General features: G+C 51.9%; 1 protein-coding gene across 1 annotated transcript in view; it reads left to right on the forward strand.

Annotated features, from left to right (window-relative positions):
• LOC142313009 (uncharacterized) overlaps positions 1 to 25,781 on the forward strand; it is a 289,249-nt gene that overhangs the window by 44,454 nt on the left and 219,014 nt on the right. Inside the window, exons 6-8 of the mRNA XM_075351996.1 lie at positions 14,131 to 14,248; positions 14,332 to 14,429; positions 17,646 to 17,736. Coding sequence (XP_075208111.1) covers positions 14,131 to 14,248; positions 14,332 to 14,429; positions 17,646 to 17,736 — 307 coding nt within the window. The remainder of the gene's footprint in view (positions 1 to 14,130; positions 14,249 to 14,331; positions 14,430 to 17,645; positions 17,737 to 25,781) is intronic.

Raw genomic sequence — 25,781 nt, forward strand, 5'->3', positions numbered from 1 at the left:
GGTGGGCCAGGCGGTTGGCCCTGCCCACCGAGGTGTTCGCAGTCCTGGGTCCTGGAGGCGGGAAGAGCAGGCAGATGAGTTGAGGAGTGGAGAGAGATAGAGTTTGGGAGTTTAAAGAGAGAGGAAGTGAAGTGGCAGTTAAGCAGCCTGAAGTTGGTCCGGGTGTGTGGCCCGGACGGATCAGCAAGGTTGGAAGTTGGTGACCGTCTGCAGGAGTGGCCTATTGGAGTTTACCGTAAGGACCGTGGACGGGCGGTGGCCCGGCAGTACCGGACCGGTACACAAAGAGAAGTCAGCACCATCCGGCAGGGGCTTACGGACCCCGGCAAGGCTAGGAGTCGCCGTGAATTTGCCAAATCCGTTAGCGAAGGGAACCTCCTGGGTTTCCCAGCAGTCAAGTCCCGACAGAAGGCAGCCGTCCAACCGAGAGAGGGAAACACAGTCACCGCCAAGGCTAAAGTTCCCAGGGCCAGAGCCTGCGGGCAAAAGGGGCTCCTCCAGCACCCATCCAAGCTGGGGAGCGGGTTACCGGTGGGATCCCATTGGAACCGTTACACAACACAGGTGTAGGGAAAGGCAGTCACCATCAACCTGCCGGGAGAATCAACACCGCAGCCGTCTGTGGGACCTGTCCATCCAGCCGTGTGTTTTACCGAGAACTGTGTCCTCATCATTGGCTGAGTGAGTACCACCGTGCCGTGCGGCACAGCGCTGCCCCCGCGACCCTGCACCTCACCAGGCCCCGTAACCCGCCTGCCATCCATCCTTACCCCATCACCGGGCCCCGGGACTACCAACCCCCTACCCACAGAGGGGAGAACTAACATCAAAGCTGCTCCCTGTCACCGCTCCCGGGATGCCCGTCCAGAGCAGCGGTGGTGTCACAACTTCACCAAAACCGTGGATGGCATCATGGACAATATCAAATCCCCACAATCAACTCCCCTTTTCACTCACGGGCGAGGAACGCCGCTCGAGTCCCCGGGATCCAGCTCACCGCTCGAGCCACCACCGAGCAGCAGCAGCAGCAGCCGGACCCGAGCAGTGGGAGAGCGCAGCGTCCCCTCCTCCGCCCGCGAGAACTTGGCGTCACGAACAGGATCTTACCGCTCTGCCATTTGGTAGAGGTGCGCCTTGTTACCGCCGGAGGTGTCCGGCCGGAAAATTTGAGAAGCCGCCATCTTTGGCGAGAGATTCCCGCTCGAGCGTCTCCTCGAGCAGTGGAGGTGCGAAGGCCAAAACCCCAGCCCTGTAGAGGAGGAGCCGGAAAGAGACTAAGGGGGACTGATGGCGTCTGGCCGCATGTAGCCCGCGGCTATAAAAGCAGGGACGCCAGGACCCTGCGGCCATCTTGTGCTGGTTCCTGGAAGAGGCCGCCAGAAAGATGTTCATGCCGTCCCGTAGCACCGTAGCCCCCGCGCCTGGAACCACGGCGTGGGTGGAGATCCGGACCGCACAGCTCCAACAACGGCTGCAGGTCAAGATGCAGCTCCTCCTGGAGGAGTGGGAGGCCGACATGGCGGAGGTCGTAGCGACCGTGCAGAGACGCGAGGAAGAGGGAGCTTCGGAAGGGAGGGTGAGTGACCCATGCCCCTGTACCCCTAGTGGGTCGGTCATCGAGGCCGAGGGACCCGGTCCACGCCCGCTCACCTTGCTACCTCTCCCGCTACCCGTACTGGCCGCCGCGGCCCCGCCACTAGGCCCGCTACCCCCGCAACCGGTAGCGGTACCCTGCATGTCCGCCCCGGCGGATCGACCTGTAGCCAGAGCCCGTGACCGACCGGAAGTGCTACCCTGGAAGGTGCAGAAGCCTGAGCCGGAGGCATCCCCCGAAAAACTTCCCGAGCCGGAGCCGACAGGCCGCTCCGTGCAGGAGGCCCGGCGGAAGAGGACCCCTGTGCCCATCCCCCACACCTCGGCTGAGGTTGCGCCGGGTTGCCGCTGCAGGGCAGCACCCCAGGCCAAATCACCGCGGGACCTTCCACCCAGATTGCCTGTGGTGGGCAGTGTCCAGAAGGTCTCGCGGGGCCCGACCCGTGCGCCGGAGCTCGCAGCAGCTCCGTTTTGGGACAGGGATCCGACACCGCTGGGCCCGGAGATCGCGGACAGAGAGAGAAAGAAGGCGGAGTTGGTGGCCCGTACGATCCGGGAGAAAGAGAGCCTCCGTCAAGCGACCTTCCGTATCCGGGGCCCCCTGTATGAAGGGCAGGTGAGGCGGTTTGATGTCCGCCGGGGCTATGGTTTCATCTGTGAACCGGGCCTGGAGGCCGAAGTCTTTATAGCCCGGCGAGATGTTAATGCCCACCTGCCGGAGGAGCACCCAGGCCGCAACCTGATGCCAGGAGACCTGGTGCAATACACCTGGCACTGCGGGGAGAGGGGGTGGTTTGCGTTGGATGCAAAGCTGAGGGGCAGCCAAGAGGCCCGAGTGTGTACCGCGCCCCCTCCCCCGACCGATGCCGAAGAATCCGAGTGATGGCAGCGGAGTACCGTTGCAATTGTCCCCCGTTGGGACCACATGTGTTAAAAGTACCGTTAAAAGAATGATCAGTAAATAATTGATGAGATGTTACCTGATTGTCAGCCTGATTGAAACCGGTCGTTGCCGGCACCGTTGTCCCCGTGGGGACTGCTTACAAGTTTTTGCATAAGGGACTCCTTATGGACAAGCCTGAGAACTAGCAAGGCAACCACAAACTTAATAGCATGTAAATAATTATGTTTTATGGCTTCCACCGTTGCCGCCTCCGGAGAGGCAGATTGGAGGAAGGGCCCGCAGTGGAGCAGGCTGGGGCCCAGCCACTACCGGAACCGGTGGCGATCCTCTGGGGGTTTCAGGGGTTCCCCATGGACATGGGTCCCCTGAAAAGGACAGAACCCGCTCGGGCAACTTGTGCTGGACTGGGGTCAAGGGGTGCTGCCTGTTTACTTAGGAGCAGCATCAGGGCCAGGTTGCTTGGGTGGGAGAGAGCGGAAGCCGTAATCATTTGCAACGTTTAAGTAAGAGTACCTCCCGATGTGGGAAGATGTTATTATATTTGTAATATGTTTACCGGTTTTCTTATTTTTCAGTTTGTAAAAATAAAACCGGTGATGGACGGGCAGCCCGCGGACGGTCTGCATTTAACTAAGGGGGAATGTGGCGCCCTGGACAAGCCAGGGGCCACAGAGAACAACACCAACACACCCCACACTCCCGGTCAGGCACACCTAAGTCAGACAAAACCCTTGTTGCCTTCCTCCAGGGGCTGATGTCCACACCAGGGGGTGGGTCAGGTGGTTGGCCCCGCCCACCGAGGTGTTCGCAGTCCTGGAGGCGGGAAGAGCAGGCAGATGAGTTGAGGAGTGGAGAGAGATAGAGTTTGGGAGTTGAAAGAGAGAGGAAGTAAAGTGGCAGTTAAGCAGCCTGAAGTTGGTCCGGGTGTGTGGCCCGGACGGATCAGCAAGGTTGGCAGACGGTGGTGACCGTCTGCAGGAGTGGCCTATTGGAGTTTACCGTAAGGACCGTGGACAGGCGGTGGCCCGGCGGTACCGGACCGGTACACAAAGAAGTCAGCACCATCCGGCAGGGGCTTACGGACCCCGGCAAGGCTAGAAGTCGCCGTGAATTTGCCAAATCCGTTAGCGAAGGGAACCTCCTGGGTTTTCCAGCAGCCAAGTCCCGACAGAAGGCAACCGTCCAACCGAGAGAGGGAAACACAGTTACCGCCAAGGCTAAAGTTCCCAGGGCCAGAGCCTGCAGGCAAAAGGGGCTCCTCCAGCACCCATCCAAGCTGGGGAGCGGTTTACCGGTGGGAACCCATTGGAACCGTTACACAACACAGGTACAGGGAAAGGCAGTCACCATCAACCTGCCGGGAGAATCAACACTGCAGCCGTCTGTGGGACCTGTCCATCCAGCCGTGTGTTTTACCGAGAACTGTGTCCTCATCATTGGCTGAGTGAGTACCACCGTGCCGTGCGGCACAGCGCTGCCCCCGCGACCCTGCACCTCACCAGGCCCCGTAACCCGCCTACCATCCATCCTTACCCCATCACCGGGCCCCGGGACAACCAACCCCCTACCCACGGAGGGGAGAACTAACATCAAAGCTGCTCCCTGTCACCGCTCCCGGGATCCCCGTCCAGCGCAGCGGTGGTGTCACAACTTCACCACAACCGTGGGTGGCGTCACAGACAATATCAAATCCCCACAATCAACTCCCCTTTTCACTCACGGGCGAGGAACGCCGCTCGAGTCCCCGGGATCCGGCCCACCGCTCGAGTCACCACCGAGCAGCAGCAGCAGCAGCCGGACCCGAGCAGTGGGAGAGCGCAGCGTCCCCTCCTCCGCCCGCGACAGATACATACATACACACACACACACACACACTCAACTTTATATATTAGATTAAGACAGAGCTTTTGGGGTATAAAGCAAGACTGAGTTGACAAAACTTTTACTGTAGTCGACTTCTTTCCACATCATATTCACAGTAGATTTCTGTCTTTAATAAGTTGCTTATATTGCATTACAGGCCTGCAAATTGAAATAAATGTTATATGGGATATACTCTTAAAGAGTAAAAAAAAACAGACCAAAAGCTACTGTATTTGTTATCACACACAAGTCGCATTGGGGGAATGCATTATTTTCATGGATGTCCATTATCTCCAAAACCAATTCAGGAACAGTAATGGGATTACAGTGAGAATAAAAATAACCCCAAACAACTTACAATGTACAAATCTAAATTTCCACCCAAATAAACTGTGGTGTGGTCGGCTTCCAGGTCCAGTCTCTGTCCTGGTGTTTCATGACTTGTGCTTGTTTCAGTCTTTTTCCTCTTGCAGATGTTTCCATTTATTAATTTAGTCTGCCCAATCACACTGTCGCAGCGGCTATCTATATCTATACCTTCCCCTCGCTTGGTCTTTTCTGCTTGTGTTAATTTTAGATGGATCCTGTCTCTGTCGCAAAGTTCCCTGAGTCCTTGGATTTTCTGTCTCGTATCTGCCTTCTGTTTGGTGCGGTTTTCGAGGTTGTCAGACTTCAGTGTTAAGGGTGCTTTACACGCTGTGACATCGCTAGCCATCCCATTAGTGATGTAACACGCCAGATCGCAGATGCGATCTGCTGAGATAGCACATGTGCCTGGCGCTACAAAAATGACCTATGTGCGATCTCGGCAAATCTTATCTGTGATCTGGCGTGTCACTTCTCTAACGAGATCGCTAGCGATGTCGCAGCGTGTAAAGCACTTTAACCCCTTCCCGACCATGGACGGAAAGATCCGTCATGGTGCCCTGGGCCTTAACCCCTTCACCCCCGGCCACTAAAACACCCTAATGACCGGGCCATTTTTTGCAATTCTGACCAGTGTCACTTTGACAGGTTATAACTCTGGAACGCTTCAACGGATCCTGGCGATTCTGACATTGTTTTTTCGTGACATATTGTACTTCATGTCAGTGGTAAATTTAGGCCAATATTTTTTGCGTTTATTTGTGAAAATGTAGGAAATTTTGCGAAAATGTTAAAAATTTCGCAATTTTCAAACTTTGAAAATTTATGCCTATAAATCTGAGAGATATGTCACACAAAATAGTTACTAAATAATATTTCCCACTTGTCTACTTTACATCAGCGCAATTTTCGAAACAAATTTTTTTTTCGTTAGGAAGTTAGAACGGGTCAAAGGTCATCAGCAATTTCTCATTTTTCCAACAAAATTTACAAAATAATTTTTTTTAGGGACCACATCACATTTGAAGTGACTTTGAGAGACCTAGGTGACAGAAAATACCCAAAAGTGACCCCATTCTAAAAACTGCACCCCTCACACTGCTCAAAACCACATCCAATAAGTTTATTAACCCTTTAGGTGCTTCACAGGAACCAAAGCAATGTGGAAGGAAAAAATGAAAATTTTACTTTTTAACACAAAAATGTTACTTTAGCTATAAAATTTTCATTTTTACAAGGGAGAAAAGAGAAAGTGCACAATACAATTTATTGTGCATGTTCTCCTGAGTACGCTGATACCCCATATGTGGTAAAAATCAATTGTTTGGGCGCACGGCAGAGCTCGGAAGGGAAGGAGCGCCATTTGAATTTTTGAACGCAAAATTAGCTGCACTCATTAGCGGACGCCATGTCGGGTTTGAAAACCCCCTGAGGTGCCTAAACAATGGAGCTCCCCCACAAGTGACCCCATTTTGGAAACTAGAGCCCTCAAATAATTTTTCTATATGTTTGGTGAGCACTTTGAACACCTGGGGGCTTCACAGAAGTTTATAACGTTAAGCTGTGAAAAGAAAATTTTTTTTTTTTACCACAAAACGGTTGCTTCAACTAGGTAGCTTTTTTTTTCACAAGGGTAACAGGAAAAAATGCACCATAAAATGTATTGTGCATTTTCTCCTGAGTACGCAGATACCCCATATGTGGTGGAAATCAAATGTTTGGACACACGGCAGTGCTCGGAAGGCAAGGAGCGCCATTTGAATTTTTGAGTGCAAAATTAGCTGCACTCATTAGCGGACGCCATGTCGGGTTTGAAGAACCCCTGAGGTGCCTAAACAATGGAGCTCCCCCACAAGTGACCCCATTTTGGAAACTAGAGCCCTCAAATAATTTTTCTAGATGTTTGGTGAGCACTTTGAACACCTGGGGGCTTCACAAAAGTTTATAGCGTTGAGCCGTGAAAAGAAAGAATTGTTTTTTTACCACAAAACGGTTGCTTCAACTAGGTAGCTTTTTTTTTCACAAGGCTATCAGGAAAAAATGCACCATAAAATATATTGTGCATTTTCTCCTGAGTACGCAGATACCTCATATGTGGTGGAAAGTAATTGTTTGGGCGCATGGCGGGGCTCAGAATAGAAGGAGCGCCATTTGACAGCAAAATTGGTTGGAATCATTAGCGGACGCCATGTCACGTTTGGAGACCCCCTATGGTGCCTAAACAGTGGAGCTCCCCCACAAGTGACCCCATTTTGGAAACTAGAGCCCTCAAATAATTTTTCTAGATGTTTGGTGAGCACTTTGAACACCTGGGGGCTTCACAGAAGTTTATAACATTGAGCTGTGAAAAGAAAATTTTTTTTTTTTACCACAAAACGGTTGCTTCAACTAGGTAGCTTTTTTTTTCACAAGGCTATCAGGAAAAAATGCACCATAAAACGTATTGTGCAATTTTTCCTGAGTACGTAGATACCTCACATGTGGTGGAAAGTAATTGTTTGGGCAAATGGCGGGGCTCAGAAGAGAAGGAGCGCCATTTGACTTTTCAAACGCACAGACGCAGTGCACTGATCGGCCGCTGCAGGACGCACGGTCGGATGCGATACAAAAAGCGTCGGGGATACGTAAAAAAAAAGTCACGCCAAAAATTGACCATGGATGCAGATCCGTTATGTGCATCCCTGATTAGCGCTCGGCGGGACGCACGGACGGATGGGATACAAAAAGCGTCGGGGATACGTAAAAAAAAAGTCACGCCAAAAATTGACCATGGATGCAGATACGTTATGTGCATCCCTGATCAGCGCTTGGCGGGACGCACGGACGGATGGGATACAAAAAGCGTTGCAGATACGGAAAAAAAAGTCCCGCCAAAAATTGAGCAGGGATGCAGATCCGTTATCTGCATCCCTGATCAGCGCTCAGCGGGACGCACGGAACGATGAGGTGTAAAAATGGACAGGGGATACAGAAAAAAAAAAAAAGTTATACTCACAGTACCCAGAGGATCACTGACCAGAAGAGCTGCAGGAGGAACAGATGGCAGAGAGATGGACAGCTTTACAGGAGCAGCAGGCAGATCAGCAGAATGCCCAGGAAGGACCCAGCGATGGAGGCAGATGTGATCGGGCCGGTGAAGACAGGTAAGAGGACGTCGGGGGAGAGCAGAGGGGGAGGGGGGGGTGGAGAGCAGAGGGGGGGGGGAGCAGAGGGGGAGGGGGGGGAGCAGAGGGGGAGACCAGAGAGGGAGCTGCAGAAGCAGAATAGAGATAATGGGGGAGGCAGTCAGATCACGGGGGGAGCAGATCGGGATGTCGGGGGGGGGAGCAGATCGGGATGTCGGGGGGCAGATCGCAGGGGGGCACGGGCAGGGGCTAACACGGGAGTGCGCAGGGGCACCACGGGAGCGCGCACGGGCTGCAAGGTGAGCACAGTACTCACGTGCAGCAGGAGCGGTGACCTCAGCTACGGCGGCGGCAGCAGCAGCGGTGGCGTGGTACCACAAGTACCAGCCACTGCACGCTGCAGACATGTTGGGGGAGGGCTTGCAGGCCAGCACAGGCCTGGGGAGGCGGCCACCGGCAGATCAGACCGCCCCACTGCACACTGATTGGAGCGATTGCGCGTCATAGCACGATCGCTCCAATCAGTGCTGCAGGGGCTGGGGGTGACATGTTTGAGGTCCACCTATGATATGCTGCAGCAGCTGCGGCATCTCATAGCTGCATCTCACAGTATCGCACTAATTCGGGCATTATTTTTGCCGAAATTAGTGCGAACGTTGTGGTTGGCGGTTCAGATTTGAACAGCCAATCACATCGACCGTCGATAGGGGGTGGCGATGCCGCCCCCCCTGGGGTCAAGCAAAGGTCCCCTGCTGTAAGAAACAGCAGGGGACATCATTTTAAAGCCGTTGCTATGGCCATGGCAATCAAATGAAGTTTAGGCAGTAAAATTACGTCCCTGGTCGTTAAGTCACGTTAAAATAGGACGTAATTTTACTGCCCGCGGTCGTGAAGGGGTTAAAGACCAAGGACGGATCTTTCCGTCATGGCGGAATCGCGGCACCGGAGCCTCCGGTGATTGCAATCGGATAACACAAACCGCAGATTCGGGGAGGAGGGGACCTGTACCTGACCTCAGGAGGGGTGGTGCCTCCTTCCCGGACCTACGGAGGCTGTGATTGGCTGACGAACGCCGCTCAACCAATCACAGCCACTGTAATGTTCCAGCCATTTAAAGTGATTGAAACATTGAAATCCAGCCCTGACCAGTGCAACTATAGCACTGGCCATTGGCTGGAGCTGGGTGACCTCACTGGATCTCCCTCCCCCAGCTCCAGTAGCTCTGATTGGAGAGATCGGCCTTGTGACCGATCTCTCCAATCACAGTGGACCTGTTGCCGGTGACCGCCCCATCAGCTTCACTTGTCGGCCCTGCAGCACGCCAGCACAGTGAGTGTATACAGTGCAATGGCAGGGCGACAAGATCCGGTCCCATGCTGTTACGTGACCGGAGCATGGGACCCGGAAGTTGCCGCGCTGCCATTCCACTGTATGAAACCGGTGAAAGGCCTCCCGATCCGCCGCCGCCCTCCGCGATCTGCTACCTGTCTCCCCGATCTGCTGCCCGCACCCCCACCCCTCGTATCTGCTGCCCGCACCCTCACCCCCACACCTCCCGATCCGCCGCCGCCCTCCATCTGCCACAGTGCCACCGCTCCCCCCGATCTGCTGCCCGGCCCCTTTCCCTCGTGATCGTCTGCTCGTCCCCTAACCTCCATGATGTGCTGCCAGCCCCCTCCACTCGAGATCGGCTGCCTGCTTCCTCCTCCGTTATGTGCTGCCCGGCCCCGCCCCCTCTCCTCCGTTATGTGCTGCCCGGCCCCGCCCCCTCTCCTCCGTTATGTGCTGCGCGCCCCCTCTCCTCCGTTATGTGCTGCGCGCCCCCTCTCCTCTGTTATGTGCTGCGCGCCCCCTCTCCGTTATGTGCTCCCCGCCCCCTCCCCTCCGTTATATGCTGCGCGCCCCCTTTCCTCCGTTATGTGCTGCACGCCCCCTCACCTCCGTGATGTGCTGCCCGCTCCCCCCCACCTCTCACCCCCGTGATCGGCTACCCGCCCCCTCCCCTGTCACCCCTGTGATGTGCGCTCCCTCCCCTGTCACCCCCGTGATGTGTGCTCCCTCCCCTGTCACCCCCGTGATGTGTGCTCCCTCCCCTGTCACCCCCGTGATGTGTGCTCCCTCCCCTGTCAACCCCGTGATCTGTGCTCCCTCACCTGTCACCCCCATGATCTGCTGTCCGCTCTCCCTCACCTCTCACCCCCGTGATCTGTGCTCTGCTCACCTGTCTCCTCCGTGATCTGCGCTGCGCTCTCTCTCCCACCTCTCACCCTCCCCGATCTGCTGCCTCCGTCATCTCCTGTGATCCAGCTGCCTAGATCCATCCTGTAGGGTAACTATCCCCAATCTCACCTCCCACTCCCCTTCCCACCCATCCCCCCTTCCCCCCCATCCTCTGCCGGTCCTGCATCCACTGCGCCCTCTCCCATCCACCTCCACCCTATCCCAGCCGCCTCCACTATCCCAGCCGCCTCCACCCTATCCCAGCCGCCGCCGTCTCACAATCACAGATGCTCCCTTTATATGCCGCTGCCCCCCCATCTGCCGCTGTTCTGATCCATCCTGTAAGTATTGTTCGTGGCTCTTTTCTAACTATCCCCAATCGCATCTCCCACTCCCTCTCCCCCCCTCCTCCCCAAACCTGCTTGCCACCAAGTGCTGATCAGCTACGTTATTGGCTCTAGTTTTTGCTTTTTTTGTGCACCCCAAATAAAAAAAAAAAAACAAAACAAAACTTGAACAATTAGGTACCTGATCAGCAATCGTCCTGCAGTCGTACTCGACTTTGGACAGGACTTCTTTTTTCCATCCCACCTAGTCCCCCCCCCTTTTTTGCAGAACATTCGTGCGTGTGCCCTGTTTTTTTTTTCTATGCCATGGGGGTCTAGTTTCCAAAATGGGGTCACATGTGGGGGAGCTCCACTGTTTCGGCACCTCAGGGTGTCTCCAAACACAGCATGGAATACACTAATTATCCCAGACAATTTTGCGTTTGAAACGTCAAATGACGCTCCTTGCCTTCTGAGCCCTGCTGTGCACCCAAACATTTGATTTCCACCACATATGAGGTGTCTGTGTACTCAGGAGAAATTGCACAATACATTTTATGGTGCAATTTTTCCTGATACCCTTGTGAAAAAAAAGCTACCTGGTTGAAGTAACAATTTTGTGGTAAACAATTTTTTTTTTATTTTTACGGCTCAACTCTATTAACTTTTGTGAAGCCCCCAGAGGCTCAAAGTGCTCAATAAACATCTAGATAAATTCCATGAGGGGTCTAGTTTCCAAAATGGGGTCACATGTGGGGGAGCTCCACTGTTTCGGCACCTCAGGGGCTCTCCAAACGCAACATGGTGCGGCTAACGATTCCAGCTAATTTTCTGTTCAAAAAAGTCAAATGGCGCTCCTTCCCTTCCGAGTCCTGCCGTGCGCCCAAACAGTAGTTTTTCGCCACATATGAGGTATCTGCGTGCTCAGTAGAAATTGACCAACACATTTTGGGGGTTCATTTAATCCTGCTACCCTTGTGAATATGCAATATTTGAGGCTAAATTAACATTTTTGTTGCAAAAAGTAAAATGTTCATTTTTTCCTTCCACATTGCTTTAGTTACTGTGAAGCACCTGAAGGGTTAATAACCTTCTTGAATGTAGTTTTGAGTAGCCTGAGGGGTGCCGTTTTTGGAATGGTGTCACTTTTGGGTGTTTTGTGTCATGTAGACCTTTCAAAATCACTTCAAATGTGATGTGGTCCCTAAAAAAAGTGGCTTTGTAAATTTTGTTGTAAAAATGAGAAATTGCTCATAAACTTTGAACCCCTATAACTTCCTTAATTTTTTTTTTTTCCCCAAAATTGTTCTGATGTAAAGTAGACATGTGGGAAATGTTATTTATTAATTATTTTGTGTCATATGTCTCGTTGGTTTTAGAGCATAAAAATTAAAAGTTTAAAAATTACAAAATTTTCAAAATTTTAGCGAAATTTCCGTTTTTTTTTCACAAAGAAACGCAAAAAATATCGGCCTAAATTTACCACTAACATCAAGCCCAATAAGTCACGAGAAAACAGTCTCAGAATCACCGGGATCCGTTGAAGTGTTCCAGAGTTATAACCTCATAAAGTGACACTGGTCAAAATTGCAAAAAATGGCCTGGTCTTTAGGGTCAAAATAGGCTTGGGGCTGAAGGGGTTAAGGCTATGTGCCCACAGGGAAAGTGTCCTTCCGCAGGAGCTCCCAGAAAACCGCAGCACAACTTTGTCTGTTTCAATGCTGCGGAATGTCCTGCGGATATGGTGCGGTCATTCTGCATTGAGGATACAGTACCATGGCTTGGGCACTGCATCCTCAATGCAGAACAAATGCTGAGTGATCGGGGAGTTCATACTTACCTCCATCATGCAGCACTTCACTTTCCGACGTCTGTCAGTGTCTGTCAGTGTCCGCACTGTGCAGGAGAAGGTGGGAGGGCCTGAACGAGCTCCGGCTGTCACATGACCGGAGCTCGTGCAGGCCCCGCCCCTTCCTGCTTCCTGCTCTTAGCTCCACTGCCGTGACGTCCTCTGCACCGGAAGAAAGTGACGGCTGTCTGCTATTAAGGCAGGTAAGTATGGGACCAAGGCAGGTAAGTCTCTATCTCCGTAGTGGAGCGCCGGGATTTACGCAGGTCAATCCGCAGGAATAATTGACATGCAGTTATGTGCAGCTGCGGGACATCCACAACATATTCCGCAGCCGCACAAACCACAGTGTGGACACAGCACTCCCTATGTCCCATAGGATAACATGTGGAGTGTCTGTACTTGCTGAAACCTGCAGATTTATCTGGAAAATCCAGATAAATCCACAGGTTTTCCGTGGCAAAATCTGCAGGAGCAAGCTCCCGTGGGCACATAGCCTTAAAGCCGCTTTACACACTGCGATATCGGTACCGATATCGCTAGCGTGGGTACCCGCCCCATCTGTTGTGCGACATGGGCAAATCGCTGCCCGTGCCGCACAACATCGCCCAGACCCGTCACACTACTTACCTGTCCGGCGACGTCGCTGTGACTGGCGAACCGCCTCCTTTCTAAGGGGGCGGTTTGTTCAGCGTCACAGCGACGTCACAGCTGCGTCACTGAACCGCCGCCCAATAGAAGCGGAGGGGCGGAGATGAGCGGGACGTAACATCCCGCCCACCTCCTTCCTTCCACATAGCGGCCGGGAGGCAGGTAAGGTGAGGTTCCTCGTTCCTGCGGTGTCACACGGAGCGATGTGTGCTGCCGCAGGAACGAGGAACAACTTAGTTACTGCTGCAGTAACGATATTTGAGAATGGACCCCCGTGTCACTGATGGGCGATTTTGCACATTGTTGCGACGATGCAAAATCACTCATAGGTGTCACACGCAACGGTATCGCTAATGCGGCCGGATGTGCGTCACAAAATCCGTGACCCCAACGAGTTCGCATTAGCGATGTTGTAGCGTGTAAAGCCCAACAAAACTGCAGCCAAAAACGCAGCGTGTGCATGTAGCCTATGTGGGGTCTCTCCTGACCCCGTGACATAACCTTCCCCTCATCCAGCACCATGACACCCAGCACAGCAGAGTCCTGCATACACTGAGGAGCTGATCATGTGACCCCTGACTCCTCCCCTCCATGTGACATCATCACAGGTCCTGGAAGCACAGACCGGCCATATATCTAGTGTGCGGCTCTGCAGGTGGAGGTGTGTGGAGATTCCCCATTACTGGGCTCAGGCTCCATACACATTAGATGCTGGGGAGAACAATCGCTCTATAGAAGAGAATTCTCCTGATTGCCCCGTGAAGGATGGATATGGACAGGGACAAGATGGCGGAGAGGATATTACACCTCACCCTAGAGATCCTCTTCCGGCTTACTGGAGAGGTGAGAGATTCTGATGACGTCACATTACACCATTCTTATCTATGGGAATAACAGATGGACAGAACTGGAGAGGTGAGGACTCTGGAAATGTCTGGAGTGAGATTTCTTACTGTGTCTCTCCATAACCAGGATTACACAGTAGTGAAGAAGACCTCTAGTGAGCGCTGTCAGGCCCCTGTGTCTGAGGGATGGGGAAGACCCCTGAGCCCAATCACGGGGCCTCACCCCCCGATACATGAGGACATCAATGACCAGAAGATCCTAGAACTCACCTACAAGATGATTGAGCTGCTGACTGGAGAGGTGACACTGCTGGGAATGCTGGGACATTATACAGTAACGCTATGAAGGGATCGGGGGTGACGGTATCATTGTATGTGTCAGGTTCCTATAAGGTGTCAGGACGTCACCGTCTATTTCTCCATGGAGGAGTGGGAGTATTTAGAAGGACACAAAGATCTGTACAAGGACGTCATGATGGAGGATCCCCGGCCCCTCACATCACCAGGTAATAGACAAGACTAAATACACACGGCCTATAATTATCTGTATGTAAGGAATGAATTCAGTCCCTGTATGTGTCTCCTCCAGGTCTATCCAGTAAGAGGACAACACCAGAGAGATGTCCCCGTCCTCTTCTCCCACAGGACTGTAAACAAGAAGATCCCGATGTTCCTCAGGATCATCAGGTAGATGGAGAGAAGGAGCCATGAAATCTCCCTATGATGTGTAGACGGCTGTGAAGGTCTTGTGCTCAGTCTTGTTTTATCCTCCAGTATTACCGTATATACTGGCGTATAAGACGACTTTTTACCCCCTTAAAATAATGGCTACAGTGGGGGGTCGTCTTATACGCCGGATATACGGGGGGGGGGGGTGTATATATATATGTACACTGCAGCGTCCAGGGGAGGTGGGGGCAGCAGCTCTGGAGCACAGGGGAACGCTGCGGGCTGCAGCCTTTGATCTCCTGCACCCGCTCATATAATATGCACAGCCGCTGTCCATCTCCAATGGTGCTGAAATCGCACGCAGTGAGGGGCTGGGGCAGCGGTGCATATTATATGAGCCTGCGTCCCAGTGTGATCGCACATGCCCACCTCTGTGTTAGATTTGGCTCCCAGGCTGCTGCTCATTCTAAAATAAAAAAGCTTTACTTACCCCTGCAGCATTTCTCCCCGTGTCCCTGCTTCCACTGTGATCAGGCAGGCAGAGAGCTCAGTCTGCTGTGCCGATCACATGACCGCACTGACAACCAGGAAGTGGAAGAACAGAAGCACGGAGCCAGACAGGAGGGAGCTCAGCGCTGGAGGAGATAAGGAAAGAGGGTTTTATTTTACTTTGGGCAGCAGCCTAGGGGCCATATCTGACACAGGGGGACTTGTGCGATCTATATAGGGGCCATGGGCAGCACTATGGGGGAGATATCTAACACAGGGGGACTTGTGCGATCTATATAGGGGCCATGGGCAGCACTATGGGGGCGATATCTAACACAGGGGGACTTGTGCGATCTATAGGGACCATGGGCAGCACTATGGGGGCGATATATAACACAGGGGGACTTGTGCGATCTATAGGGGCCATGGGCAGCACTATGGGGGCAATATCTAACACAGGGGGACTTGTGCGATCTATAGGGACCATGGGCAGCACTATGGGGGCGATATATAACACAGGGGGACTTGTGCGATCTATAGGGGCCATGGGCAGCACTATGGGGGCAATATCTAACACAGGGGGACTTGTGCGATCTATAGGGGCCATGGGCAGCAGCATGGGGGCGTTATCTAACACGGGAACGTGTGCAATCCATAGGGGACCATAGGCAGCACAGGGGAACGTGTGCCATCACAAGGGGGCTATATTCAATATAAGGGGGCCATATCCAGATTAAGGGGGCTAATTTTAGGATGGGGGGCTATGAGGGACATATACCCTATATGATTTGTTAGAGGGACACTGGCATTATAAGATGGACCCCATTTAACATTAAAAAAAAAAAAATCTCTTTTCCTTCACCAAATTTGGGGGTGCGTCTTATAATCAGGTGCGTCTTATAAAGCGAAAAATACGGTATATATCATACAGCAGGGGTCGGGAACCTATGGCTCGCGAGCCAGATATGGCTCTTTTGATGGCCGTATCTGGCTCGCAGACAGGGCTCCTACCTGTCTATGGGCAAATGCCGGGGCCCTGGAGAGCCGGGGGGGCCCACTCGGCCTCGTCAGTTCTCCTGTCCCTTGGCCGGGGCCCACTCGCCTTTATAGTTCTGCTGCCCCCGGCCGAGTTCCGGGGACCGCAGTCCTCGGCAGCAATCTGCGGCGCCGTCACTTTAAGGCGCGCAGACATCCTGTTTTGAATTTCATCTGTGGGCGGAGCTACCGCCTTCTCAGTCCCACAGATGAAGGAGGCGAGCTTCTGTCCGGCGCTGTGTGGGCCCCCTCTCCACCGTGACCTAATCGGGTAAATGCCCTCCCCGCCTCCCCATTATGGGCCCCGGTGAGCTGCTTCTAACCCCCCAGATGTATGCCCTGCCAATTCCCCCCCCCCACCGCTGATGCCGCGGGTGCTGTACCCGCCGAGCCGCGGGTGCAGGCCCCACAGAGCAGCAGAGTTGTGTGTATTTGTCTGTATGTAGCAGAGTTGTATGTGTTTGTCTGTATGTAGTAGAGTTGTATGTGTTTGTCTGTATGTAGCAGAGTTGTATGTGTTTGTCTGTATGTAGCAGAGTTGTATGTGTTTGTCTGTATGTAGCAGAGTTGTATGTGTTTGTCTGTATGTAGCAGAGTTGTGTGTGTTTGTCTGTATGTAGCAGAGTTGTGTGTGTTTGTCTGTATGTAGCAGAGTTGTATGTGTTTGTCTGTATGTAGCAGAGTTGTATGTGTTTGTCTGTATGTAGCAGAGTTGTGTGTGTTTGTCTGTATGTAGCAGAGTTGTGTGTGTTTGTCTGTATGTAGCAGAGTTGTATGTGTTTGTCTGTATGTAGCAGAGTTGTGTGTGTTTGTCTGTATGTAGCAGAGTTGTATGTGTTTGTCTGTATGTAGCAGAGTTGTGTGTGTTTGTCTGTATGTAGCAGAGTTGTGTGTGTTTGTCTGTATGTAGCAGAGTTGTATGTGTTTGTCTGTATGTAGCAGAGTTGTATGTGTTTGTCTGTATGTCGCAGTTATGTGTGTGTGTGTGTGTGTTTGTCTGTATGTAGCAGAGTTGTGTGTGTTTGTCTGTATGTAGCAGAGTTGTATGTGTTTTTCTGTATGTAGCAGAGTTGTATGTGTTTGTCTGTATGTAGCAGAGTTGTATGTGTTTGTCTGTATGTAGCAGAGTTGTGTGTGTGTGTGTGTTTGTCTGTATGTAGCAGAGTTGTGTGTGTTTGTCTGTATGTAGCAGAGTTGTGTGTGTTTGTCTGTTTGTAGCAGAGTTGTGTGTGTTTGTCTGTTTGTAGCAGAGTTGTGTGTGTTTGTCTGTATGTAGCAGAGTTGTGTGTGTTTGTCTGTTTGTAGCAGAGTTGTGTGTGTCTGTTTGTAGCAGAGTATAGTACCATTGTTTCAGTCCAGTTGTGGCTTTATACAGCAGGGAGGAGCATTCCTTGCTGTACTAAGTGAACATTGGAGCGATTGATCTGTCAATGGCCCTTTAAAAACATATTGTACGGCTCTCGCGGAATTAAAATTAACATGTTGCAATCAAAGCAGACTTTTTTTCATTTGGGAGCGGGGTAGTCTTATACAGTGAGCATATCCCAAATTCTATATTTTTAGGGCAGAAGTTGGGGGTCGTCTTATACGCCGGCATATACGGTATATGTTTTATACTTGTGTAGTGAGAGCGGTGGAGATGGCAGGATTAGAGCTGATCATAGATGGGACTTCTCCATCTGTCTGTGACTTTTACAATATTTGTTTCAGGGTGAAGATCTGCCCCATATTAATACTACAGAGACATATGTGAGGGGTGATGAGCGGAGTAAAGAGGAGATTCCTACAGATAACCGCCCAGGTGAGTAGTGACCACTAAATGCAGAGAAGTCACAGATTCTTCTTATTCAGCAGCTGCTACAATGTGGGACTAAAAAGAAGGAACAAAACTTATCCTAAAAATAAGGTGTAAGGGGTTTCCTGTACATCCTAGACACGGGGAACGTGCAGATTATAGTGGAATGTGCACATGTTGTTCCATATTATTTATACTGGTCAATCATTGAGACCTGGATTATAGCACTAATGTGCAGGGACATTCTAAAGTAGGACACATGTAGAAACCCTCCAGATACGGAGTTTGGTTTATTAGAATCGGTGTGGAAATATGTTGCTGCACAGCACACAGGCCAGATACAGTGGTGACCATTCAGCTCTTGCCAGGTATCCTGAACGTGTCCTATTAGTTGGTTACATGAGACGGTCGCCTCGCTCTCTTGTACGGAGTATAACATCATTTGATTGTGAGATTGGGCCGGAGTCCGGCTTTGGAGGTGACAATTTACAGATAAATTTAGGAAATTCCTAAATAACACAATTGTTCCCACTACATTACGTCCCTCAACATTTATCAGGAGGCTGGTTTGTTACATAATTATTATTATTATTATTATTATTATTATTATTCACTTTGGTAAATCTGATACTTTTCATGAAAGAGTTTCCAAATGCTTACAAAAATAATAATAATAATAATATAATGCTGTATAAATTACACAACTAATAATAAAAAGGTGATTTCTCTGTTTTGCTTGGGGGGGGGGGTCAGATGGAAACAATGAACGGGGAGAGGAATGCAGTGTGAAAGTGGCCTAAGTTGTAAGAATCCTTAAAACGATTTGGTATATGAAGCTCATTATGTAACTGATCAAAGCTCCTCAATATGTTATCGGAATGTAAAAATTGAAAAACTGCATCTCTAAATATAGCAAGTGTGACCAGGTGCTTACTGCCAAAACCTCACGAAACCCAGAGATACAGCAGCACTCTGTAAGCACCATGACATATGCAAACAAAGAATATATGACATTGAAACTGAAAAAATGCTATATAACATATACCGTATTTTCTTCAGCGCTCTATTGGGAGACCCAGACGATTGGGGTATAGCTACTGCCCTCCGGAGGCCACACAAAGCACTACACTAAAAAGTGCAAGGCCCCTCCCCTTCTGGCTATACCCCCCCGTGGTATCACGGGTACTCCAGTTTTCAAGCTTTGTGCGAAGGAGGTCAGACATCCACGCATAGCTCCACAGATTTTAGTCAGCAGTAGCTGCTGACTATTTCGGATGGAAGAAAAGAGGGCCCATATAGGGCTCCCAGCATGCTCCCTTCTCACCCCTGGATGGTGTTGTAAGGTTGAGGTACCTATTGCTGGTACAGAGGCTGGAGCCCCACATGCTGTTTTCCTTCCACATCCCCTTGTAGGGCTCTGTGGAAGTGGGATCCTGCCGGCCTCAAAGCTCTGACGCCGGGCTCCATCCACAGACCCATAGCACCTGGTGGATGCCGAGCAGGAGTACCATCAGGGACAAGGCCCTGCATCATACAGGTACTCTGTGTCCCCGGCAGGCACAGACACACTCCGGGCTGGCTGGGTGTTGTAGTGCGCCGGGGACCGTAACGCTAGAGCTAGTGTTCCTACAGTTTAACTGGGGGACTTTTTTTCTGTGTTGTGGGAACGCAGCGCCGACCCCCGCTGGACCGGCGGCGCTGCTGTGACTTTTAGTTCGCCGGGGACACGCCGACCGCGCTTTTACGGCGGTGGTGTTTATAAATCTAGTCCCCGGCTTTTGCGGCCTAGGACGCCGGCAGCTCCGATTCGTTCCCGCCCCCACCCTGTCAATCAGGGTAGGGGAGAGACGCTGTTTCACGGCAGCGACGAGGGCTGGAGCCTGATTTACATGCTCCAGCCCTCTCACTAGGCACAGAGGGAAGCAGGCTTCCCGCTCTTAGCCAGGAACGCCCAGGGCCCGCCCCCCCTCCTCTCTCAGGACGCCGGCAGCCATTACATGCATGTCTGGCTGGAGGAAGGACGCAAGGCTCTGGGAGACCTGGACTAGGGGGCTTTGGGAGACCACACACCCGCTCTTAAGCGGGCGGTAAGCGGCTTTTCAGCTGGCCCCTCTAGTGCCTCAGTGTGTATTAGTGTACTGTGTCACTGGACATATATATATTTCCTTATTGCTTGCACTGTGAGGTCGCTTCCTGGCTGTATACCCAGATCACTCTGAGGAGGCAGCAACATGTCATCCACAAAACGCAAGGCTGCCAAGGCTAGGGCTGTGTACACTGCGTGTGCTGCGTGTGGGGCTGCTCTACCAGCAGGCTCCAAGGACTCCCATTGTGTGCAATGCTCTGATCCGGTGCTGCTTCGCCAGCCGGAGTCAGGAGAGATAGTGACCCAGGCTGAGACGCCTGTAAGTCCTGCCCCGGTGTCAGGGACAGACTTTGCAGTTTTTGCTGATAATATGTCTGTGACTATGGCAAAAATCCTTGAAACTTTGCAATCCATGCCTGGGGCTCAGTCTATGGACACGGCGAGGTCTCTGTCCTCTAATCCCCCTCAGTTGGATTTAATCCAGACTGCAAGGGGGTCCCCGGCTTCACAGGCTGAGTATTATGACTCAGATGATAGCCCCAGCCACCCTAAGCGAGCTCGCTGGGAAAGACCCTCAACGTCATCACACTGCTCAGGGTCTCAGCGCAATCAGTCTCCCTGTGATGCGTCTGATGAGAGTGATCAGGAGTCTTATCCTGGAACCCCTCTCAATCTGGATACCCCGGATGGGGACGCCATGGTAAACGATCTTATCTCAGCCATCAATAGACTGTTAGATATTTCTCCCCCAGCCCCTTCAGCAGAGGAGGCAGCTGCAGAGCAGGAGAAGTTTCGTTTTCTCTATCCCAAGCGTAAATTAAGTGCTTTCTTGGATCACTCTGACTTCAGAGAGTCAATCCAGAAACACGACGCTCATCCAGAAAGGCGTTTCTCTAAACGTTCTAAGGATACACGTTTTCCTTTCCCCCCTGATGTGGTCAAGCGCTGGACCCAGTGTCCAAAAGTTGACCCCCCGATTTCCAAACTTGCAGCTAGATCCATAGTTGCAGTGGAGGATGGCGCTTCACTTAAGGATGCCAATGACAGACAGATGGACCTCTGGTTAAAATCTGTCTATGAAGCTATCGGCGCGTCGTTTGCTCCAGCATTCGCAGCCGTATGGGCACTCCAAGCTATTTCAGCTGGTTTAGCAAAAGTGGATGCTATCTTACATCCAGCGGTGCCGCAAGTGGCGTCCCTTACCTCGCAGATGTCCGCGTTTGCGTCTTACGCTATCAATGCGGTCCTAGAATCTACCAGCCGCACCTCAATGGCGTCCGCCAATTCGGTAGTTTTGCGCAGAGCCTTGTGGTTAAAGGACTGGAAAGCAGATGCTGGTTCCAAAAAATGTTTAACCAGCCTGCCTTTATCTAGAGATAGACTGTTTGGCGAACCATTGGCTGACATCATTAAACAGTCCAAGGGTAAAGACTCTTCTTTGCCCCAGCCCAGATCAAGCAAACCTCAGCAGAAAAGATGGCAGCAGAAGTTTCAGTCCTTTCGAGGTTCGGGCAAGACACAATTCTCCTCGTCCAAAGGGACTCAGAGGACGCAAAGAAGCTCAGATTCCTGGCGGGCTCACGCGCGCCCCAAGAAAGCAAATGGAGGAACCGCTTCCAAAGCGGCTACCTCATGACTTCCAGCTCCCCCCCTCCGCATCTCCGGTCGGGGGCAGGCTCTCCCGCTTTTCCGTCATTTGGATGTCACAGGTCAAAGACCGGTGGGTGACAGACATTTTGTCTCGCGGGTACAGAATCGAGTTCAGTTCTCGTCCTCCAGCTCGGTTCTTCAGAACCTCCCCACATCCAGACCGAGCAGATGCCCTGCTGCAGGCGGTGGACTCCCTAAGAGCGGAAGGAGTAGTGGTTCCTGTACCGCCTCAGGAACAAGGGCGAGGGTTTTACTCCAATCTCTTTGTGGTTCCAAAAAAGGACGGCTCGTTCCGTCCTGTTCTGGATCTAAAGCTGCTCAACAAACATGTGCACGCCAGGCGGTTCCGGATGGAAACCCTCCGCTCTGTCGTGGCCTCAATGTCTCAAGGAGACTTCCTTGCCTCAATAGACATCAAAGATGCTTATCTCCACGTGCCAATTGCTACAGAACATCAACGTTTTCTACGTTTTGTGATAGGAAACGAACATCTTCAGTTCGTAGCTCTGCCATTCGGTCTGGCGACAGCCCCACGGGTTTTCACCAAGGTCATGGCGGCAGTGGTGGCGGTCTTGCACTCTCAGGGACACTCGGTGATCCCTTACCTAGACGATCTACTTGTCAAGGCACCCTCTCAAGAGGCATGCCAACTCAGTCTACATGCTACACTGGAGACTCTACAGACGTTCGGATGGATCATCAACTTTCCAAAGTCGAATCTGTCTCCGACACAGTCACTAACGTATCTTGGCATGGAGTTCCATACTCGAGCAGCGAGAGTGAAGCTTCCGCTGAACAAGCAGCGGTCACTACAGACAGGGGTGCAATCCCTCCTTCAGGGCCAGTCGCACCCCTTACGGCGCCTCATGCACTTCCTCGGGAAGATGGTGGCAGCCATGGAAGCAGTTCCCTTTGCGCAGTTTCATCTGCGTCCACTTCAATGGGACATTCTCCGCCAATGGGACGGGAAGTCAACGTCCCTGGACAGGAAAGTCTCTCTTTCCCAGACGGCCAAGGACTCTCTACAATGGTGGCTCCTTCCCACCTCATTGTCTCAGGGAAGATCCTTCCTGCCCCCATCCTGGGCAGTGGTCACGACAGATGCGAGTCTGTCAGGGTGGGGAGCAGTGTTTCTCCACCACAGGGCTCAGGGGACGTGGACTCCGCAGGAGTCCACCCTTCAGATCAATGTTCTGGAAATCAGAGCAGTGTATCTTGCCCTACTAGCCTTCCAGCAGTGGCTGGAAGGAAGGCAGATCCGAATTCAGTCGGACAACTCCACAGCGGTGGCATACATCAACCACCAAGGGGGGACATGCAGTCGGCAAGCCTTCCAGGAAGTCCGGCGGATTCTGATGTGGGTGGAAGCCACGGCCTCCACCATATCCGCAGTTCACATCCCCGGCGTAGAAAACTGGGAAGCAGACTTCCTCAGTCGCCAGGGCATGGACGCAGGGGAATGGTCCCTTCACCCGGACGTGTTTCAGGAAATCTGTCGCCGATGGGGAGTGCCGGACGTCGACCTAATGGCGTCCCGGCACAACAACAAGGTCCCGGCATTCATGGCGAGGTCGCGCGATCAAAGAGCTCTGGCGGCAGACGCATTGGTTCAAGATTGGTCGCAGTTCCGGCTCCCATACGTCTTTCCACCTCTGGCACTCTTGCCCAGAGTGTTACGCAAGATCAGATCCGATTGCAGCCGCGTCATACTCGTCGCCCCAGACTGGCCGAGGAGATCGTGGTATCCGGATCTGTGGCATCTCACGGTCGGTCGACCGTGGTCACTGCCAGACCGACCAGACTTACTGTCCCAAGGGCCGTTTTTCCATCAGAATTCTGCGGCCCTGAACCTGACTGTGTGGCCATTGAGTCCTGGATCCTAGCGTCTGCAGGATTATCTCAAGGAGTCGTAGCCACAATGAGACAAGCTAGGAAGTCAACGTCTGCTAAGATCTACCACAGAACGTGGAAGATTTTCTTATCTTGGTGCTCTGCACAGAGAGTATCCCCTTGGCCATTTGCATTGCCCACCTTTCTTTCCTTCCTGCAATCGGGGTTGGAAAAGGGCTTGTCGCTCAGTTCCCTTAAAGGGCAAGTCTCGGCACTGTCTGTGTTTTTTCAGAAGCGTCTAGCACGTCTTCCTAAGGTGCGCACGTTCCTACAGGGGGTCTGTCATATTGTGCCCCCGTACAAGCGGCCGTTAGATCCATGGGATCTGAACAGAGTACTTGTTGCTCTGCAAAAGCCGCCCTTCGAGCCTCTAAAGGACGTTTCCTTTTCTCGCCTGTCACAGAAAGTGGCGTTTCTTGTCGCGATCACATCGCTTCGGCGAGTGTCTGAGCTGGCAGCTTTGTCATCCACGGCTCCTTTCCTGGTGTTCCACCAGGACAAGGTAGTGCTGCGCCCCATTCCGGAGTTTCTCCCTAAGGTCGTATCCTCGTTTCATCTTAATCAGGATATATCCTTGCCTTCCTTTTACCCTCATCCGGTTCACCGGTATGAAAAGGACTTACGTTTGCTAGATCTGGTGAGAGCACTCAGAATCTACATTTCCCGAACGGCGCCCATACGCCGTTCCGATGCACTCTTTGTCCTTGTCGCTGGTCCGCGCAAGGGATTGCAGGCTTCTAAAGCCACCCTGGCTCGATGGATCAAAGAACCAATTCTAGAGGCCTACCGCTCTGCGGGGCTTCCGGTTCCTTCAGGGCTAAAAGCCCACTCAACCAGAGCCGTGGGTGCGTCCTGGGCATTACGACACCAGGCTTCGGCTCAACAGGTGTGCCAGGCAGCAACCTGGTCCAGTCTGCACACTTTCACCAAGCATTATCAGGTGCATACCTATGCTTCGGCGGATGCCAGCTTAGGTAGAAGAGTCCTGCAGGCGGCAGTGACATCCCCGTAGGGGAGGGCTGTTTTTGCAGCTCTAACATGAGGTATTTCTTTACCCACCCAGGGACAGCTTTTGGACGTCCCAATCGTCTGGGTCTCCCAATAGAGCGCTGAAGAAGAAGGGAATTTTGTTACTTACCGTAAATTCCTTTTCTTCTAGCTCTTATTGGGAGACCCAGCACCCGCCCTGTTGTCCTTCGGGATTTTTTTGTTGTTTGCGGGTACACATGTTGTTCATGTTGAACGGTTTTTCGGTTCTCCGATGTTTCTCGGAGTTAATTTGTTTAAACCAGTTATTGGCTTCCTCCTTCTTGCTTTGGCACTAAAACTGGAGTACCCGTGATACCACGGGGGGGTATAGCCAGAAGGGGAGGGGCCTTGCACTTTTTAGTGTAGTGCTTTGTGTGGCCTCCGGAGGGCAGTAGCTATACCCCAATCGTCTGGGTCTCCCAATAAGAGCTAGAAGAAAAGGAATTTACGGTAAGTAACAAAATTCCCTTCATTCGGATTATAAGACGCACTTCTCTTCCCAAAAGTTTGGGAGGAAAATGAGGGGTGCATCTTATACTTTAAATGTAGCTTATGGGGGGTGGATGGAGATGCTGCGGGCTGTGTGCTGCTGAGGCTGTGCAGCATGCGCTGCTCTCTACGGCAAAAGGCGCTGCTCTGTGCTGCAAGTGGTGAGGCAGGGGCCATCTTGAAGACGTCAGCAGTGGAACACTCTGCTCAAGATCTCATTTGCACATGCGCCACTTATGACCCATTGATGTCCCAGCAGCTGACTTAAGGAAATGGCACCTGGAGGTAGCGCGTGTGCAGATGAGTTCTAGTCATTGAGCCAATAACTGAATCTGCGCACGCGCTGACTCCGGGCGCCATTTCTGAAGCCTGCACTGCTGACAGTTCTGACTCTTTTTGTGCAAAAAATTGAGCAATTCTTGTATGTCCATCAACTTCAGCAGGGTGACCTTTCTTTGATGGAACCCTATACTAGTGTCATGCCTTGCTAGTACTAATTAAAAACCTCTTTCATCCTTTGATTAACTCTTTCTAGATCTCTTTTTATCACGTATATGTCATTTTTAAGACAAAGTGGGGTTAAAAAGAAACCGCTGCAAATACATCTCTTATGCTTGGTTCAGTTTGCAAAGACTCACCTTCCACATCTCTCAGATCAGAGTCTATGTGCACATTTGAGCTGGGGCTAGGCAGATTTTCTAGAGAAGCAGGACAGCCAGTGTTAAGAGGAAGCACCATATTGGAAAGGCTGCCATCGCATCCCGCCCTGCTCTTTAGTGTACAAATGATGATATCCAGATAATTGCAGGAGTCTTGAAGGAGCTCCTTAGCACGTCTGCTCATGTCTCCCTGCTAGCCATGCCTCCCATTACATATTATTTTACCTTCTATGAACACTCACTTAGCA

This window comes from Anomaloglossus baeobatrachus, chromosome 5, assembly GCF_048569485.1.
Source record: "Anomaloglossus baeobatrachus isolate aAnoBae1 chromosome 5, aAnoBae1.hap1, whole genome shotgun sequence".
NCBI classification, from domain to species: Eukaryota; Metazoa; Chordata; class Amphibia; order Anura; family Aromobatidae; genus Anomaloglossus; species Anomaloglossus baeobatrachus.